The 18,822-nt window shown below is 37.9% G+C and overlaps 1 protein-coding gene across 7 annotated transcripts in view; it reads left to right on the top strand.

Moving 5' to 3' along the window:
• Positions 1-18,822, top strand: part of HERC3 (HECT and RLD domain containing E3 ubiquitin protein ligase 3) — a 112,407-nt gene that overhangs the window by 54,484 nt on the left and 39,101 nt on the right. For all 7 annotated transcript variants that reach the window (XR_008662837.1, XM_055313197.1, XM_055313194.1 and 4 more), the window contains 11 exons: positions 989-1,210; positions 2,175-2,266; positions 3,223-3,353; positions 4,131-4,291; positions 6,312-6,388; positions 9,165-9,289; positions 10,871-10,930; positions 13,295-13,406; positions 13,815-14,004; positions 15,856-16,019; positions 16,155-16,268. Coding sequence is in view for 6 of the 7 variants with exons in the window: in XM_055313197.1 (XP_055169172.1) it covers positions 989-1,210; positions 2,175-2,266; positions 3,223-3,353; positions 4,131-4,291; positions 6,312-6,388; positions 9,165-9,289; positions 10,871-10,930; positions 13,295-13,406; positions 13,815-14,004; positions 15,856-16,019; positions 16,155-16,268 (1,448 nt within the window). In the remaining variant the exon portion in view is untranslated. The remainder of the gene's footprint in view (positions 1-988; positions 1,211-2,174; positions 2,267-3,222; positions 3,354-4,130; positions 4,292-6,311; positions 6,389-9,164; positions 9,290-10,870; positions 10,931-13,294; positions 13,407-13,814; positions 14,005-15,855; positions 16,020-16,154; positions 16,269-18,822) is intronic.

Raw genomic sequence — 18,822 nt, 5'->3', positions numbered from 1 at the left:
TGTTAATTTGGGAACTATTTCTCTTTGCCTTGTATGTGATGTTATCTAACTGGACACCTTTAACTAACTGGTTAGCGTCTACGCACTCCTGTTGGACAGTGGCGTTTCTTGGACAGCCTTTGTGTAGCTCATACATTTCTTGGGCTGTGGATGATGAAGAAGGTGGTCATCATTGCTCCCTCAGGAGAGAATGAGTAGGAGGAAGAACTGCTCTTAAACATATGGAAGATTGTTTTTTCTTAGCTATAGTCACTCAAGCTCCCAAATAAAGGAAAAAAAAAAAAAAGGAGTCAGGGAAACCAAAGCCAGCAAATCCATATTAGATTTGCTATCCATATTAGAATAAATTTGAAGGGAAGTCCGTACCAACATGTCATGCTTGATGCTCTGTGGGATAGTCCAGGTTGAATCTAGACCTCATGAGCCCTGGGTTTCATGAACTTGGTGTGGTTAGAAATAGTTCGGCTCTTCTAGTGGATCTAAGCCTGGAATTTGGCCCATTCGAAACCGATTTTTTTTTTTAAAGATTTTATTTTATTTATTCATGAGAGAGGGACACAGAGGGAGGCAGTGATATAGGCAGAAGGAGAACTCCTCTCATGGAGCCCTATGCAGGACTGGATCCCAGGACCGTGGGATCACGCCCTGAGCGGAAGGCAGATGCTCATCTGCTGAGCCACCCAGGCATTCCTCAAAACTGAATTGTCTTAAACATTTCATTTTTTCTTATCTTTGTATAAATATTAATAGCCTTTGAAGGGCAATAAGACTCAGTTTCTCTGTTCTAAGGACAAGTGAGTGTTTTGGTTTTGGCAGTCTTAATGGCATGGAGTATCTCTGTCCCTTGCTCTCAGGAGGTTTTGGTATGTTGAATCAGAGCAACTAACAGATAATTCTACTGAATGACTCTGTTGTTCTAATGAGGTTCTTTTTGTGAATGGAACTTGTATCATGTCTGGTAATACCAGTTATCCTGTTTTTATTTCAGATGGTCAGTTCTTCACATGGGGAAAGAACAGCCATGGACAGCTGGGTCTGGGAAAGGAATACCCCTCCCAAGCCAGCCCGCAGAGGGTGAGGTCCCTGGAGGGCATTCCCCTGGCTCAGGTGGCTGCAGGAGGAGCCCACAGCTTTGCCCTGTCTCTCTCAGGAGCAGTTTTTGGCTGGGGGATGAATAATGCAGGGCAGCTAGGGCTCAGTGATGAAGAAGGTAAGCAGACTCTTTATATGTACCTCTTTAGCTTCAAAAGCATGTTCATTTGTTTAACACATGCTTCTTGAGAATCTATGTGCTGGCCCCATGTTAGGTTGTAAGGGTGCAGTAGTGAACAAAACAGATAATACTGTTGGCTTAGTGGAGATTGCATGCTAGTGGGTGGAAATATAGTATGTCAGATGGTTTGAGAGGAGAGTTTCCTGTTTTATATAAGGTTTCCAGAGAGGGCCTTTTGATAAGACATTTGAGTGGAGCCCTGTAGGAGGTCGGGTTAGAAAAAGAGGACATGTAGCTATCTGGGCCAAGAATGTTTCAGTCAAAGGGAACAGGGTGTATAGAGTCTCAAATGTGGAAAGCTTGGCGGTGTATTCAAGAGTGGGATGAGAGAGGGTGAGAGTAGCAGAGCTGGAGGTCAGGGAGGTAATATAGGCCTGATGATGTAGGGACATGTAAGGCAAAAGTAAGATGGTGGCTTCCCTCAGTGAAAGGGGAAAGCACTGAATGTTTTGAGGAGAAGAGTGATCTAATTTAACTTAGCACAGCTAGCTGTGCTAGCTGAAGGGAGGCTGGAAGACCAGTTTGGAGGCAGTGAGAATAAAGTGGAATTTGAATATACTTCGACAGTGGGACTAATTCGTTGGTTTTGCTCATTGTTGGGTGTATGGTTGAAATAGAGGAAAAGTGGAAGGATAAAGTTGCCATTTATGGAATGTGGGAAACTGTGGGGGTGTGTGGGGGTGTGGAGAGTGGACAGAGTTGGGGAGTGTGGGGAAACAATGAGATAGGTTTTGGATGTATTAAAAATGAGAAGTCTGTTAGACATTCAAATGGATGTGCAGGCAGGAAGCTGAGTCTGAGTCAGGAATCCAAGGGGACCCAAAATGCATGCTAAGAGAGTTGTGTATGTTTCATCTCAAAGACAAATGGTAGTGACATTCCGATTTTTCTCTTATTTAAGATCGAGAGTCTCCCTGCCACGTGAAACTCTTACGAACGCAAAAAGTCGTCTATATTAGTTGTGGAGAAGAACATACAGCGGTACTCACAAAAGTAAGGGACTCAGTGTTTTGGTTTGTTCTGTGATGCTTTGGTGTTGGAGATGGCATAGAAGATTATTATTGCTTATTTTTGATTGTGTATTTTAGAGTACTGATGGTTTAAATATATAAATATTCAATATAGATAACCTTAAAATATAGTATATAGCAACATTCTGTGTTCCTTTAAAACAAATGTGTGAAAAATAACAGAACAATGTATTTAATGTTTTAAAAATGTCAGCCTAATTTTTCTAAAACTGTCATGTAGGGAATGAAAATGTATTTTTATGTTGAACAAATACTGTTATAGACTTGCTTTAATAAAATTCCTTAGCATTTGTTCACGTATGGCTATTTAAAAAGTAGCTAACTTGCCAAGGAGCTTGTGGAGCATTTAATTTATTATATCTGAATGACTGTGCAAAATCGTCTCACTTCACCTGTCTCTGTTCCTCCTTATTTTGTTTTGTTTCCTAGTATATCATTGTACTTCTAAACAGTTTTCAAAATTTACAGATGATACATGTTCCCTTGAGTAGTATTGTCTTTATTTCATAAAGATGTAGTCTTAATTTCCTTAAAATATTTATTTATTTATTTATTTATTTATTTATTTATTTATTTATTTATGAGAGAGAGAGAGAGAGAGAAAGAGAGAGAGAAAGCATGAGAGGGAAAAGCAGATTTCCCACTGAGCAGGGAGCCTGATATGGCACCCTGGGATCATGACCTGAGCCGAAGACAGACACTTATGTAAATGAGCCACTCAGGTGCTCCTTAATTTCCTTTTTAAATTATTTTTCTATTTAATGAACAATGTAAAGAAGTCATTTTGGTGAAGGATCAAGTGAGTGTAGTGTTCTTATACAGACTGTTGTGATATGAATCTTGTGTACAGAGGCTTTTAGAGGAGAGTACTCAAACTTAGAGATAAAATGCAGTTGTGTGATGTTTGTCCCTTTTTAGAGTGGAGGTGTGTTTACCTTTGGTGCGGGTTCTTGTGGGCAACTTGGCCATGATTCCATGAATGATGAGGTTAATCCAAGAAGAGTTCTGGAGCTGATGGGCAGTGAAGTAACACAGATTGCTTGTGGCAGGTGAGTGCTTAGAAGACCTTCCAACTGTCTATTAAGACCTAGAAATGAATCTTGTCTTTGTAGTGACAGAGCATGTAGTTAAACCTAACACTGGCATTTTTTAAAAAAGATTTTTACTTATTTGAGAGAGAACATGAGCCAAGGGGGAGGGGCAGAGGGAGAAGCAGATTCCCCACTGGCCAAGGAACCTGACCTGGGGCTCCATCACAGGACCCTGGGATCATGGCCTGAGCTGAAGGCAGACACTTAATTGACTGAGCCACCCAGGTGTCCCTCCAACCACCAGCATTTTAAGAGATCTTAACTGTATACACAGCTATAGTGAAAGTTTGGAGCAAGTCCAACCTAGGCAGAGTGTGGCAAGGATGGGTTTTAGATGAGTAGAGCAAGATGGGGACGTTAGGCTTTTTTTGGGATAAAGATTAGCAGAATGGGAAGAAGACATGAAGAAAGGAATGTGAGAGAGCCTCAAAGAACTTCTTGGAAATTTTGCCCAGTCTACCCTGCTTCTTCCTTGTCATCTCAGAAGCCTAATGCAGTAGGCCATTCAGCCTTTTCCAAGTCTTGCCATCCTCGTCATTGCCTAGCGTCTCAGAGAAGGATGATATTACAGAGAGCTTACCACTGCAAAAACAGTTACAAGTGTAAATGTGGGGTGGTATTTCTGGGGGGCATCCATAGGGATTGCTGTGCTCACATGTGGGGGTTAAAAGACAGTCTGAGTGCATATCCCTATCAGTAGAAACTGTGCTGATAAGTTGATTTATTTTTCCCTAGACAACACACCCTAGCCTTTGTGCCTTCTTCTGGACTCATCTATGCATTTGGTTGTGGAGCGAAAGGTCAATTAGGAACGGGACACACGTGTAATGTTAAGTGCCCATCCCCTGTGAAAGGCTACTGGGCCGCTCATAGTGGCCAACTTTCTGCCAGAGCTGGTAAGAGTGATTTTCCTTGGAGTATAATGGTATTTTAAGTGACAAAAGAATGACTTATAGAGCACATACCTATTTTTTACTGTGGAGTCTTATGGAGGAAATGAGTATGAGATCTTCTAACATTGATCAACATTTATTTGAGTAGTTACTATGTATGAGGCTCTATAATTGAGATCCTGGAGAGCTCAACTGAGATGAAGCAAAAAATGTTACTTTGGCGCTAAGGACCTTGCTAGTGGTGTATAAATTTTGTTTATTATTACTGCTGATAATGAAAGTTAATGTTCATTGAATGCTTAACCAAGCTCCATTACTTATGCTAAGCACTGAAAACAACCTGAAGAATTAGTGGTTATTATTTCTATGTTGGAGATGAGGAAATTGAGTCTTAAGGAGGTTAAGTAACTTGCCCAACATCTCATAGATTCTGGGGGCAGGAATTAAACCCAGATCTGCCTCCTTCTAAAGCCTGTGCTCTTAATGCTTTTCCCTTTGCTTTTGCTATTCTGGTCATAACATAACATGATTTCTATTAATACCTTTTTTTTTTCCTCTTAAGAGTAGTTAAATAGCACAGTGTCTGTTTTGTTGGAAATCAGAATAAGGCAATCACTCATATGAATGACCTGGAATAATAAATCCAGCGGTTAACAAGAAGCTAGAGAGTCACTAAAAAGAAGTGTGATTTAATAATAACCTTGATTTTGAAGACTAAAGTGACTTAACGGCTTGGTTAGGATTTTTAAAAAAAATTTTTTTTTTAAATTTTAAAAAATTATTTATTTATTTATTTTTTTAGGATTTTTTTTTAAACAATAACTACCAAAAGTTTCCTATTGGATTATAAGAAACTTAAGTGCAGGGACTCTTTTCCTCTTTGTAAATCTGGCATTCAGCACAAGGCCTGGCATGGACTTCTCAGTCAATAAAGATTTATGGAATGAATATATGAACATCTAAAAATGTAGTGGAACTTGAAGTATAAAATAAATAAGATTTGGTTTTGATGATGTTCCCAAAAGTGAAAGAATGGCTGGGTGTCCTCTTCTCTGTCATTTGTGAATTTCTTTCATCCCAAGGCATTGTAGATCTGGCAGGAATGCATGTATTTAAGAAATAAAGCAACTTAATAAATTCAAGTGTTGTATAGGTTAATTTGAATTCACAATTTTCTAAGTTTAATTAGAACCTAACTTATGTGATCATAAATTTGCATTTGGATGTTTGCCAAAATGATTTTATAATGTAAGTAGGTAAATTTCAATTCATTATGTAAATGATATGGTTTTAGGACCCTTCATGGTAATTTGGGAGCACAGAGGAAGGCATCAAGGAATGTTCTGGCTAGAGGAAGTTTGAACTGTGTCTTAAAGGATGATTTGGAGTTAGCCAGGTCGAGGACTGTGAGGGAGTGGGCAGTGGTGAGTAGCACAGAATCACATGATGCCAGGAGCACCATTGCAGCTGTGCTCTAGAAGGCACCATCATGGAAAGTACAGCGTGCATCTGGGGTGGTGGAAGGAAAAGATATAGGGAATATTCTGGTATATTAGGAATGAAAGCAGTGTGGTGGTACTGGAGGGTCACCGTGAATATGGTGTGATGGGGGATAATGCAGGGAGTAGAAAATGGAGGTCCTTATATGACAAGCTTCATCCTGGAGGGGCTAAAGAACATGACACTCAGATGTTGAATTATTTCTTGGGCATGTTACTGTTGATTTTAGTGACTTTTAAATTTCACATCAGTGGCTTAAAAGATTAGAGTGAAAATTGGAAACAACATCAGGATTAGCTTGCAGTTGGGGAGGGGGTAGGATAGAGTTGGAGTGAGGATACCATTTTTTACATTTATTTTTAACTGAGGTAGGGGTAGTTTGGGGCAGAGAGCCAGGAGAGATTTCTCACTGACATAAATGAATAGGAGACCATTCTGAAGCATAGTTTGGAGTATTAGAAAAGGGGAATCAAGGAAAAAGTTTTATTTCTGAAAAATATGCTGTTGAAAATTTTTTTGACAGATCGCTTTAAATATCATATTGTTAAGCAGATCTTCTCTGGAGGAGACCAAACTTTTGTACTTTGCTCCAAATATGAGGTAAAAAAAAATTTCGACTATTATTTTGGGGATGGAATAATGGTGAACTAATATTTGATAAATAATTACATTAAAGCAATTTTACTCTTTGTTGCTACCAATTTTATCTTATTAAGGTAAGCCTTGATGTCCTCTCCATTTTGCAACCTTGAAGTGCCAATAGTTTTCTTGGTATTTTAATCATAGAGTTCTAATTTATAATTTAAAAATTATTAGTGGGTTTGAGTATATGCTAAATATAAAAGAGATAACATAATATTCAGATATCATTTGTTATTTATCATCTGCTCATAGCACCACACTAACATTTCACATTGTCTCCTACATCACTGTAGTGGGTAAGTCAAGGAAGAATGACATTCCAGTATCTTTCAGGGTTGAAAGTAGAGGAGAATATGGTTCAGATATCTGTGGCAGGGCTATAATTCATTCCCCTCCTCCTGGACAAGGGGAATCATTCTGAAACCTGGGACACAGATTTGTTTTATGCCCTCCACTCCCTTCCTTGCTATTGTGCTTTCTCCTCCTCTTCCTCACCCACCTATTTTTATTCTACAAGAATGGAGGGAGGACTAGCCATATATGGTGCACTGATCCTTATCCTGTTGTGGAGGCGCAGGGAAGAGCTGTTCATGATGATGGAGGAATCAGAATTGGTTGGGAAGAAAATAGGAAGTGTGGAGACAAGGGGACCCCTTGAGTCCTGGAAATTCTCCCCATTCATCCGTTACTTTGTTGTCTTTAAGTACACGATGTTCTTGCCTCCCAGACAGTATAATTCTGTGATTTGGTAGAAGAGATTGTGCCGGAGCCTGAGGCTGCAGGTTGGATGGTGGAAACTGACAACTAGATATTTTCCAGGTCAGGAGCCTGGAGAAGGTTCTGTTTAGTGCTGCCATCTGGGGTGATTTGAAACTGCTGCTTTAGACCTATTTTAGGCCCGGCTTAGTGCTTCACAGAGAAATCTTAAGGAATGCTGAGATTATTTTTTGTGTCTTCAAAATGCCAATGAAATGAAATATGAAGAGCACCGAATCTCTGCAACTTATGGTCCATGAGTAGAGTTTGAAGTATTTGTTTCCCTAAGAAATTGACTTGAGTAATATCCAATTTTAATTTTCCTGTGAAAGTCACCATAAAACTCAATTTTATTACTTTTAGAAATATGGTATCTGATCTAAGTAGTTGGATTTAAAACTTATTGTAATTAGCACTGTTGGGACTGGAAAACAAACATTGATGAAAAGGATATAAAATAATGTAATTCTAGAGAAATAGGGCAGGTTAAGGGTTAAACAGCTGGTAAGAGTAGTATGCATTAAAACTGTAAGATAACAAAAAAGAAACTAAAAATATACTATCACTGGGAAGATACTGCTCTTTTTAAATGAAGGCTGTACATTTTTACTTATGCTGTTAAGCATAAATATTTGTTTAGATACAGAGACTGATGAAATAATGTGTTTCCCCTGTCACCATAACACTCGAAGAATCACTTAAAGACCTAAGAGAAAGCATCTGTGTATTGACAGGCTCCATTTTTATAAATGCAACTCACTCAACTAATGCCAGGTCTGAGGTAATAGCAGAGAGGGCAGGAGTTCTGTATAGATATTGTTTTGCCACTTTGCATCCCATGTCTTGGCAATTTAGTGAGTGCAAACCATAGCCCCTCCTTTTGCTTTCATGTTGTTGTTCGCTAGATAGGATTGAAGAGGGAATGTGGTTGGCATATTAGGTGTGCTTATGTGTGTCTGCCTGCAAGCCTGCTAGGTGACAATTCTCTTTTTTCCAACAGTTATTCTCAATTTGGGTTGCCCATTGAAATCACCTAGGAACTTTAAAAACAATAAGAACAACAACACTGGTGTCTTTAGATTCTGATTTAATTGGCCTGGAGTGTGACTTAGCTATCAAGATTTTGTAAGCTCTGGTGATCCAAAGTTGAGAAACACTGACCCTAGATGAAATTTTTTTTTGGCCTGTATATAATTTTTTTTGTTAGAGCTCACTGAATAAAGGATATATAATGCTGTGCAGCATTGGGAATTTTCAAGACCATTATTGACATGTCCTTTCTGCCATCTTTCTTATAAATGTATAATTATATACCTTCAATAAGAAATTAAGAGCATTAAGTTTTCATAGATTGCACTATACATTATAACTGAACTTTTTAATAATACACTTTGTCAGAGTTGAGTGAACAGTTAAGGCAAATGAATGCTTTAAAAGCCTTGATGTTACAGTGCTTCAAAGCAGAGGGGAAAGAAATGTGGAGAAGCCATGTTGGGGTTGTTTCTCTGGTGAACAGTCTCTGAGACAGATTTATGTTGAGAAAGTTTTTCAGGGTAGCGTGCTCTAGAAAGGCTTTTATAGGGATGAAGGAGGCAGGATTGGGCAGAAGGGAAGCTGCAGGTCAGTGTTAACAGGCTTCAACCAGTCTCCTTGATATCTTTGAAGTTGGGCTGGCCCTTCAGCCAGTCCTGAGTGGCGACAAGGGGGCCAGGCCTTTGTACTACCTTGCCTGCCCCTCGTGCGCCCTCCCTGCCCCCCACCCCATGTTGATGGAGTGAACCAATAGCCAGGGGATTTCTCAGCAGCCCAGCTAGGAGCTTTTAGGAGCTGACACTCTCAGCAGCTGAGAGAGTGAAGAAGGGGATGTGGGCAGTGCACCCCAGCTCCTCTGAAACCCAAATGGAGAATATGTCAACAGAAAGAGAAAAGATCCATCCTACATGATTTCTCTGTTTTACTATTCTATTTAATCCTCCAGAATTCTTCCCCTGCTGTTGACTTCAGGACGATGAACCAAGCACATTACACCAGTTTAATAAATGATGAGACCATAGCAGTTTGGAGACAAAAACTCTCAGAACACAACAATGCAAATACAATGAAGTATGTGGCCCCTTGTTTTCATTTTGTTTTTTCCAGAGAATATTGAAATGTTCTAGCTTAGTAATTTTCCTTACTTTCGTTTTGAGGTTGTGAATATACATGGAGTTTTATATTTTAGGGAATCTTTTTTCTTTTTTCTTTTTTTTTGCACATATTTCTTGAGAATTTGGTGTCCTTAGTCTCAGATAACATAATAGGTGGCTCCCCCCAATCTCTCAGATTGTGTGCCTTAAACTTACCTTGTTCAGATCTTAAAAATCCTGACTGATGAAGGTGTGAGTTGGCCTCTCTGCTAAAAAAGACTCAGTGTTATGGTTGTTTAACCCAAGAGTTATTTCATATGCATATGCATATTGCAAAGCAACCCAAAAGTAAGACAGCTGTTATCTAACCTATTCTTGAATAAATTCTAGTATTTTCACATTCAAAATGATTAGTTGATATGGTATTTTAATGTCAGATTGAGAAAATAAAAGTAAAAAAGATTGAGATCTTTTATCAAGTTTATTTTAAAGGATAATTTTGTCCTGCACGTTTTAATACGTTCTCATTGACTTTCCTTAGCATTTCCATTTTTCTACAGAATCTAATATTTGGGAATGAATGAATCACAGTGTGTACTCAGTGGTATACACTGAAATGTGCATAATACGTTTTGCTTTATGACATAGATTATAGTAGGGCAAATGACCAGGTCTGTAAACTTTGGAGTGCACCAGGGGCTCATTAGGAATGACTTCAAGCAGCTCATGGAGGTCCTCAGAGTTTCCCTAATTTTAGGTGGCTCTGACGGGGAATTCAGCCTGGAAGGATGTAGGGGTAAGGGAAGGGAACTAGACTCACTGTGGGAGGTGTAGGGTGGCTTCCCCTCTGCTGGGGCCTTGACAGTTACTCATTCTTAGTTTTCTTATTTATAAAATGAAGGGATGGAAGAAATGATCTCTAGAGAACTTGCTTGAGCCAGATTCTATCATTACCAGAAGTTACTGCAGCCCCCTCCTTAACCATGTTTTTGATGTATTTTTTCCCTTTTCCATATCCTAACTGAAAGGGTTTAGGACTTTTCACATGCATTTGCTTTCTAGCTGTTTCCCCAGAATCTCTGCTATCTAGGTGATAGGAATAAACACTTGTTTCACTTATTTTCAGTTTCTTTCTCAGATAGGAAACACAATAGAAGGAAATGGCTGTTCATTTATTATTTTGCAAAGACAATTTCTGTGTTTGGGAGATAACAGCTCAGCTTTTCTTTTGTGGTTATATTTTATATTTGGAGATGAATTGGGGAGTATCTTAGATGGTTGATGGTAGAAAAATATTCAAGATCATTATCAGGTGCAAGAGCTGTTCTTTCAGTAGCTTTGGTACTTTTAACATGACTTAATGGAAAACTTAAGTACTCATCCATTTTGAGATACAGTGCTTTTCCACAGCAAATGTACATTTTCCAAGGCTTTATCTGGGTAAGAAAGAGCAGCTATTAATGAAATCCTGGAATAGATGACTAACCTGTTGTTGAGGCTTGGATAACCATTTATTGGTAATTATTAAAGGTTTGCCTACCTTTTTCTTTCTGAGCAGTGGTGTTGTTCAGATATTATCTTCTGCAGCCTGTTGGAATGGAAGTTTTCTTGAAAAAAAGTAAGTGATTTAGAATCTTAAAAAAATACCCATATGTGATTGCAAATACTCAGCAAAGGCCGTGAAAGACTTCTGTTCTCTTTGATGGTGGTTGGCTTTAATTCAGTGGCTAAGCTAATGATTTGTGCAAAAATTGGAATACCTAATAATGATGAATGAGAGGATGTCAGGAACGGCAATGCTGATTGATGCCTGGTTGGCCAAGAAGCAGATTAGCAGAGAGACTATCACATAAGGAGTTGATGTAATAATCAATAGAAAGATTTCTTAGGGTATTCTGAAATGTTACCCCCAACAGTATACTGCATTTGTTCTTAAATTCTTAATTCTCTAAGTAATCTCCTCAGTTTCATTGACTTGCTTTCCTATAGGTTTTTCTTTTCTCAAAAAGAGCGAGCTTAGGGGGATATTCCAAGGAAGCTTCAGGAGCTTCTTGGACTCAGATCTAGGCCAGCTCACCAATAAATTACATTTGGGCTGAATTTCTAGCTAGTAAATAGTGTTTCTTTGCCTGGCCTTATCTTTTCTGTAAATGTCCCCCTCGGGTATCTATCTCAAGCAGCACAAAGCTCTTGTCATGAGTTTTGATCTTTGGTGATCCCAAGTCATGACCGTTTCTCATCTGTTTTTGCCAGTGACTAGGTGGATGAAATCCCAAGAAGATTGAGAATTCAATTCTGTGTGTGAATCTCACTCCCTCCCCCACCAAAACATTTTGTCCCTAACTGGGTTGCAAGAGGTTACTTCAGAAACTCTTCAGTTACAGCTAGAGATTGCCAAGTCATTTACTTGTATCATTAGGAGAGTGGAAATGAGCTCATCCAGTTTATTTCATATTTAATATTTAGCCTTTCCCTTCAGGGAAAAGTGTTCTGGATTGTGCTAACATTGGTCTTTTAGAACAGTGGTTTTCAACCAACCTGATTTATCTTCTGAGAGGACATTTGGCAATGTCTCGTGACATTTTTTGATTATTATAATGGGGGAAGGTATACTACTGGCACCTAGTGGATAAAGACCAAGGATGCTGCTAAGCACTTCACTACCCTATCCACCTAACAAAGAATCATTTGGCTCCAAAAGTCAATAGCACCAAGGCTGAGAAACCTTGTTCTAGACGGATAGCTTTTGTGAAGGTTGGGAATGGTCCTTGGCCAGATTTGTTAGGTTATTCATCCTTAGTATCATGAATTCCATTTAGATGTGGGTAAAGCCTTTTTTTTTTTTTTTTTGACCAACTGTGCTACTTCAGGACTCCTGCTTATGTAGCTTATGCAAAATTGCAAAATGCCTCACAGGAAACCAATTAAAGTGAAGACCACTTTTACAAAGCATAAATACATTTAGATAAAATATTTTGTTTTTTCTTAACAGCATGGCAGAAAATACCTCTAAGCATATGGAAGGTTTTCATAAAGGACACTAGAATTAATTTGTGTGTTTGGGGTAGATTTATTTTTATAGTAACAACAACAAAAGACCCAACAAACAAAGCCCAATCATCTCTTTATTTGATTATTTAGGTTTTAATAAATACAATTATGATTTTTTTCAATGTTAGAAACTCTACTTATGTTTTTACAAATTACAACATTGCTGTCAGATGGTGTTAAAACTATTTGAATATGTCCATTATTCATAAACAGAAGCCTGTTTTGCAGATAGTTCTTTTGTAATTAATAGATACAGTAATGTTCAAGAGTGGAAACGTAGAAGAGACATTCTCTAAGTCTCTAAAAGGCTAAAATTTTAAGGTTAGAAAAAATGATTAGTTGCTAGGAGGTTAAAAACAGTAGCAGTGAAATTAGTCTCTGAGTGTATATAATTGTATCCCTTGTGTAAACTAAGAGAGACATTAACTTTGTCTTTGTTGTCGTTCTGATTTTTAAAAAAAATACTTGATTAAGAAAAGCTTTTTAACAAGGAGGTTTGTTCTACCTGCCATTTGTTGATGAGTGGGCCAGTTTACACCAGGAATGTTTTTTGCACCTTGGTACAGCATTCACATCTATCTAGTTCAGTGCATCCCAATTACAGAAAAAGGCAAAAATACAAGAGTAAATCAGGGAAATAACACTCTGCTTCTAAATTTCAGGATAACCTCAAAGTGAAATGATGATTCTTGCTTGTACTTTGAATTGAGGGAAAAAACACTTGAAAAATATAAGATCATCTTGTAAAAAGGGTTCCAGAGCTTGATTCTGTTAGGCTTTTTTGAAGTGTGGCATTTTTATGCAGCTTGTCTACCAGGTCAAATTTAAATCCAATCAGTATGGACAGACTATTTTGTTTCCCTTTTCTAATTTCTATTAGAGTGTTTGCTTTGTTTTTCTTTTATTACACACTTTAAAATTTTTTGTTTAGAATTGATGAACATTTTAAAACAAGTCCCAAAATCCCTGGGATTGACCTGAACTCAACGAGAGTGTTATTTGAGAAGTTAATGAGCTCTCAGCACTCAATGATTCTAGAGCAGGTAAGTTCTTTACATTTACAGAGTATATATTTTTAAAATGCATTTTTGTGTGCAGTAATACAGCTTTCAAGAGAAACAAAAGAGTAAGATAAAAAGGCAAAAATCTTGTATAAATCTTAACTCTGAAATTCTCACTTTGGGAATTTGACCTACCTTTAACTTTCTTCTTAGCTTAAATCTTTCCAAGGAAATATGCTTCTAGAGCAAGGTCTGCATGCATGGGGATCTTTGGCCTTTCATTCCACTGATGTATCTCCTGAGCACCTCCAGTGTCTGCTCATGATTGGTTCTCAGTGTATACTGAGTGAATGGCAGTTGAGAGTCTATCAAAGAACTTGTGAATTTAGAGATAAGGTAACTAGATCTTATGCATGTTAGAATTTCTCAGTATTCTTTTCTCTCATACAGATCTTGAACAGCTTTGAAAGTTGCCTGATTCCTCAGTTGTCGAGTTCACCACCAGATGTTGAAGCCATGAGAATCTATTTAATACTACCTGAATTCCCTCTGCTCCAGGATTCCAAGTATTATATAACGTTGACTATTCCCCTGGCTATGGCCATTCTGCGGCTGGATACAAACCCTAGCAAAGTACTAGGTGAATTTGCGAAACTCAATACCAGTGGTTTTGGACTTTTATTTTATTGGTGTGACCACTGGCTCTCAGTGGACTGAGATCCAAGAATCTGTTGCCATTTTCATATGCTTAACGTTCAAATCTTACTTTTCTTTGTTGCTGTCTTCTAACTCACCATATTTGCAATATGAGCAAATAGAACCATTATTTAGGTTATTTGAAATGATTCACTCCAGACTAATCTTGATTTTTAAATATTCACAAGGTTAGATTATCCAACTTTATTTTTTCACCTCCTACATTTGCTAGTAGTTAATAGTGCCTCAAAATGTAGTGTCCATCTGTTGCTCTTTCTCCTATACCTAATTTAGGGGGTGGGAGTGAAATGAACAGTTTGGTGTGATGCGCAGGTCTCCAAAAGAGGAGAGGAAGAAAATTACCTAGAGGAGACTTACCAAATGTTTGTTCTGTTTTTCTTTTTTAGGACAGTTGAGTCCACCCTGATTTTTGCAGGCCACGGACACTTTGCTGAGATAAGAACCTTCCGTTCCTCAGTGAATTGGAGAGTGTCTTTCATGGGAGTAGCGCCTAAGATGTTTTTATTAATCAAGTGCAGAAAATCTGTCACCTGGCTTTTTCCTATTTTTTTCCCTTGGTAAATTTTTTTTAGGTGTTCATTGCAACTCAGTAACTTCTGCGTCCCATGTGGATTGGGTTGTTACTTGAGTCTGTCTCCCCATGAGTAAAGAGACTTTTATTCCTGAGGATGGAATACCGGCTTTTCTGTATTTCCGTATTGTTTCCACCTTTGCAGAAGATACAAAAACAGAAAGACTAATGAAAGCACTAGGAATATGTTAGTTTTTCTTTCTTTCTTTTTTTTTTTTTTTTTTTTTTTTAAGATCAAAGCCCTTTGGAGCATTTTTTTTTTTTTTTCAACTGGAGCATATTTTTTCAGGTATTCTAGTAGACTATGAGGTGGAGAGATGGCAGTCTCCAAAGGAATATTACTGACATTTAAGTTTGGGTCTTTTTGTAATTTAAATTTTTTCCAGGTGGGCTAGCACAAAGAGATCAGAGTTGTTCAGCTCTACACTTGTTTTTAACTTCTAAATAAAGAAATTTAAATGTAAAAGAATATCCCAAAGTACAGAAAACACTGCAGGTACCCACTCACACAGAAATTCATGATTCTCAATATTTTGCTGTTTTTATTTTATGTGTTCCCCCCTACCACCACCTTTTTATTTTTGCTGAAATATTTTTTAAAAATCGTAGGCACCCTATCAGTTCATCCTTTAAGTATTTCAGTATGGCTGAATTTATTTCTGACAAATAAACACCAGTATAGCCTTCTTGTCTGGTTATGAGACATCATAGTTTGGGGAAATAACAGAAATAGTAGTTTTCAACTAATTATGCTTCTTGAAGGGAAGGCACAGTTGCCATACTGGTGCTGCTTTCACAGGTGTGTGGTTGCTTGTATCCCTGGTACAGGATGTAAATAGAGGGTGAGTTGAGGGCAGCAAGGATGATGATATCTGAGTGCTTTTGCCCACAACATGTGCTTTAGCATCTTATTTACATGGACCTTTTTGGAATTGAAATTTTAGCTTCTGAATGAGTCTTTGAGGAAAAATCAGATCAAGCTTTACCAAAAAAAAAAAAAAAAAAGCTCTAGGGATGATTCTTGTACAGTTCCTGCTCTTTCCAGAAATGCTTTAATGGATTCTTTTTAAAATCAGTCTTGGGAAACTGTATTTTAGACTAATGTTCATATTCTAGCTGGAGCAGTTTTTAGCTAGCAGGCAGAAGACATAAATACTTGATCAAGGATACATATTGAAATATGTCTTTTCTTTCTTTCTAAAGATAATTGGTGGTCTCAGGTATGCCCAAAATATTTCATGAAGCTGGTAAACCTCTATAAAGGTGCAGTCGTTTATCTACTGAGAGGAAGAAAGACATTCTTAATTCCTGTACTGTTTAACAATTATATTACAGCAGCTCTCAAGCTCCTGGAGAAATTATATAAGGTGAGCATAGAGAGGAGCCAGTGGGGAGAGGGGTGAATAATAGATGGTAGGCTCAAATGTCCTACTGAGGTTGTCCGTGGAGAGCCCCTTTTCAGTTGTCTGGGTTTCAGTTTTCCTTATTTTGTTCTTTATTAGGTAAATCTCAAAGTGAAGCATGTGGAATATGATACATTTTACATTCCTGAGATTTCCAACCTTGTGGACATTCAGGAAGACTACCTCATGTGGTTCTTGCATCAAGCAGGCATGGTAAGAATTCATGTAAAGCATATTTTAAAGCTTTAGTCTTTTCTCAGAGTACAAATAAAGAAAAAAAAAAGAGTACAAATAAAGGTAAGAGGAGCACATCTGAGCCCTATAATTTGTCCTTCATTTTGGTGTTAATGTCACAGTGTTTTGGCTTTGCATTCTTGAATCTTGGAAGTGCTTTGAGAAATCATAAACGGTCAGTAAGGAGTCATAAATGGGTAGTCAGTGAGAATGGCACAAATCTTAATTAGTTGCCAACATTTTAAAAAAGTATCTAAAGTAGTCATAGCTATAGAAGCAGAAAGTAGGGTGATGGTTGCTGGGGCTTAAGGGCAGTGGAGAGTTGTTTAGTAAGGAGAGAACTTGAGTTTTGCAAGATGAAGAAGTTCTGGAGATCTGCTGCAAAATAATGTGAATACGGTTCACACTACTAAATTATATACCTAAAAATGGTAAAGATGGCAAACCTTATGTTGTGTGTCTTTTACCACAAAAACGTCAAGATGCGTAAAATGAATTTCTATCTTTTCTTGAAACTTGGAAGATCTGGCAACATAACTTGTCCTCCCAGATGGTATCAATTGGCTGGAGTTCAATAGTGGCTCTTTAGACGAGGCTTATATGTGGCACAGTCCCCACTGCCACTTGATTTTGACATTGAGGAAAGGATCATTTGCTAATTACCATCTTCTATTAGCTAGCTTTCTTCAGTGTCTTATGTTGGCTCCTAAACTCTGAAGGCCACCTCTGATTTGGGATTTTGGGTATGAAGATGTCACATATCCTTGACCTAGCTGTCACCATATGTTAGATATACCATGCAAGGGGTTGTGGATTCCTGCCTGCCACCATGACTTGGGAAGAAGTTCTCAGTTTGATTGCAGACTGGCTTGGGATCTATGCAAGGGTTTTTAGGACCTTCTATCTGTGGAGTAAGTGTAAAATTGAGTTATGTCAAGAAACAGAATGATGATTTGGTTACTGTATTTAGTGAAGTAATATGCGGCAGATACATTGGATGTGACTCCTTGCCAGTTTAACAGATTCATCACCAACACTGAGGCAGTATTTTTCCATGTAGCATTTTTGGAGGTCCGTATCAGTATGTAATAGCAAGGCCTGTAAATAGGTTTATTTAACTTAGAAGATTATTTTCTTTGTCAAATAATAGATGATCAGGGCTGGACACAATAATGTGTTTTTAATGAGCTTTATGATAACCTTGATAAAACAAAATACTCTTCAATAAAAATGGGGTCGAATCTTCTAAGTTAGGTTTACATGGGAAATTTAACATGCAAGCTAACAATGAATTCTGCTTTCACCTGTTAATTTAGAAATTGTAAAAAGCTTTTCTGTTTTATCAACTCGTGAGTAATTAGTCATGGGATAATAAAATGTTAAGAGCTGAAATAAGCTTTATGAATTATTTAGGTTGTTTTGTTTTTAGGTGAGGAATTGGAGGCCCAGAGAAGTTAAACAATTTTTCCAATTGCTTAAGCAATTTAGTTAGCTTCATAAAAGTCAATTCTTCTGACTTTGAATCTACCCTTTCTGTGACTGGATGCTGAATAGAATACCTCTAATGAATGCTAATTCTTTTCGCCACTGAAAAAGCTGTTGCTGGTGTTAGAAATGTAGCTTATCATGATTGCAGTCTGTGAATGGCAGTACTTAAGTGAGCAACTTTGGCTTTCTTTTAGATTCCACACAGAAGTGATACCATATAGTATTTGTCTTTCTGTTTAGCTCATTTCACTTGGTATAATGCCCTTCACGTTCACACATGTTGTTGCAAATGGCAGAATTTCCTTCTTTTTTATGGCTGAATAATATTCCTGTGTGCTTGCATGTGTGTGTGCATATGCGTGTATATACACCATAATAAATAGCTTTACATGTTGAATTTTTAGCGTGGTAGTAGCCAAGGCAGTCTAGCATATAATTCAGAGCACATGTTGTAGTCAAAAAGAACTGGATTCAGATCTCAATGGTGGCCTACCTTTGTTACCTTGAACAAGTTACTTAATTTCTATAGTCTTGATGTCCTTATTTGTAAATAAGAATTATGACACTATCATGAGAATTAGATGGGATAAAGCATGCAAAGGCTTTACTTGGCAGAGTACTTAGTGTGTGGCATATATAATAAGCCCTCAATAACTATTTTTCAGTAAGCAGCTCTTGGGCACCTGTATGTCATGAGCCTGCTGGTCACTAGGGATGGAAACATGTATAGCACGTGGTGGCTACCTCTGTGGGGGTATTCAGTGCAGAGGCAGCAGTGAAAAAGGCATTACAAAACTGTGTAACACTTATGTGTAAAGGACTATGGAGCACAAAAGGAACATTCTAAAGTGCCTGATTTTGTTTGTTTTAAAGATTAAAAAAAAAATTATTCCAGAGAGAGAAAGCAAGCAAAGGAAGGAGCATAGAGAGGGACAAGCAGACTCCACATTGAGTGTGGAGCATGATGTGGGATTCCATTTCAGGACCCTGATACTTAACTGATTGAGCTGCCCAGGTGCTCTGATATTTGCTCATTTTAAAGAAG

The sequence above is a fragment of the Nyctereutes procyonoides genome, unplaced genomic scaffold (genome assembly GCF_905146905.1).
Source record: "Nyctereutes procyonoides isolate TBG_1078 unplaced genomic scaffold, NYPRO_anot_genome, whole genome shotgun sequence".
Taxonomy (NCBI): Eukaryota; Metazoa; Chordata; class Mammalia; order Carnivora; family Canidae; genus Nyctereutes; species Nyctereutes procyonoides.
Note: the sequence above shows the minus strand (reverse complement) of the source record. Positions and strands in the feature narration are given on the sequence as shown.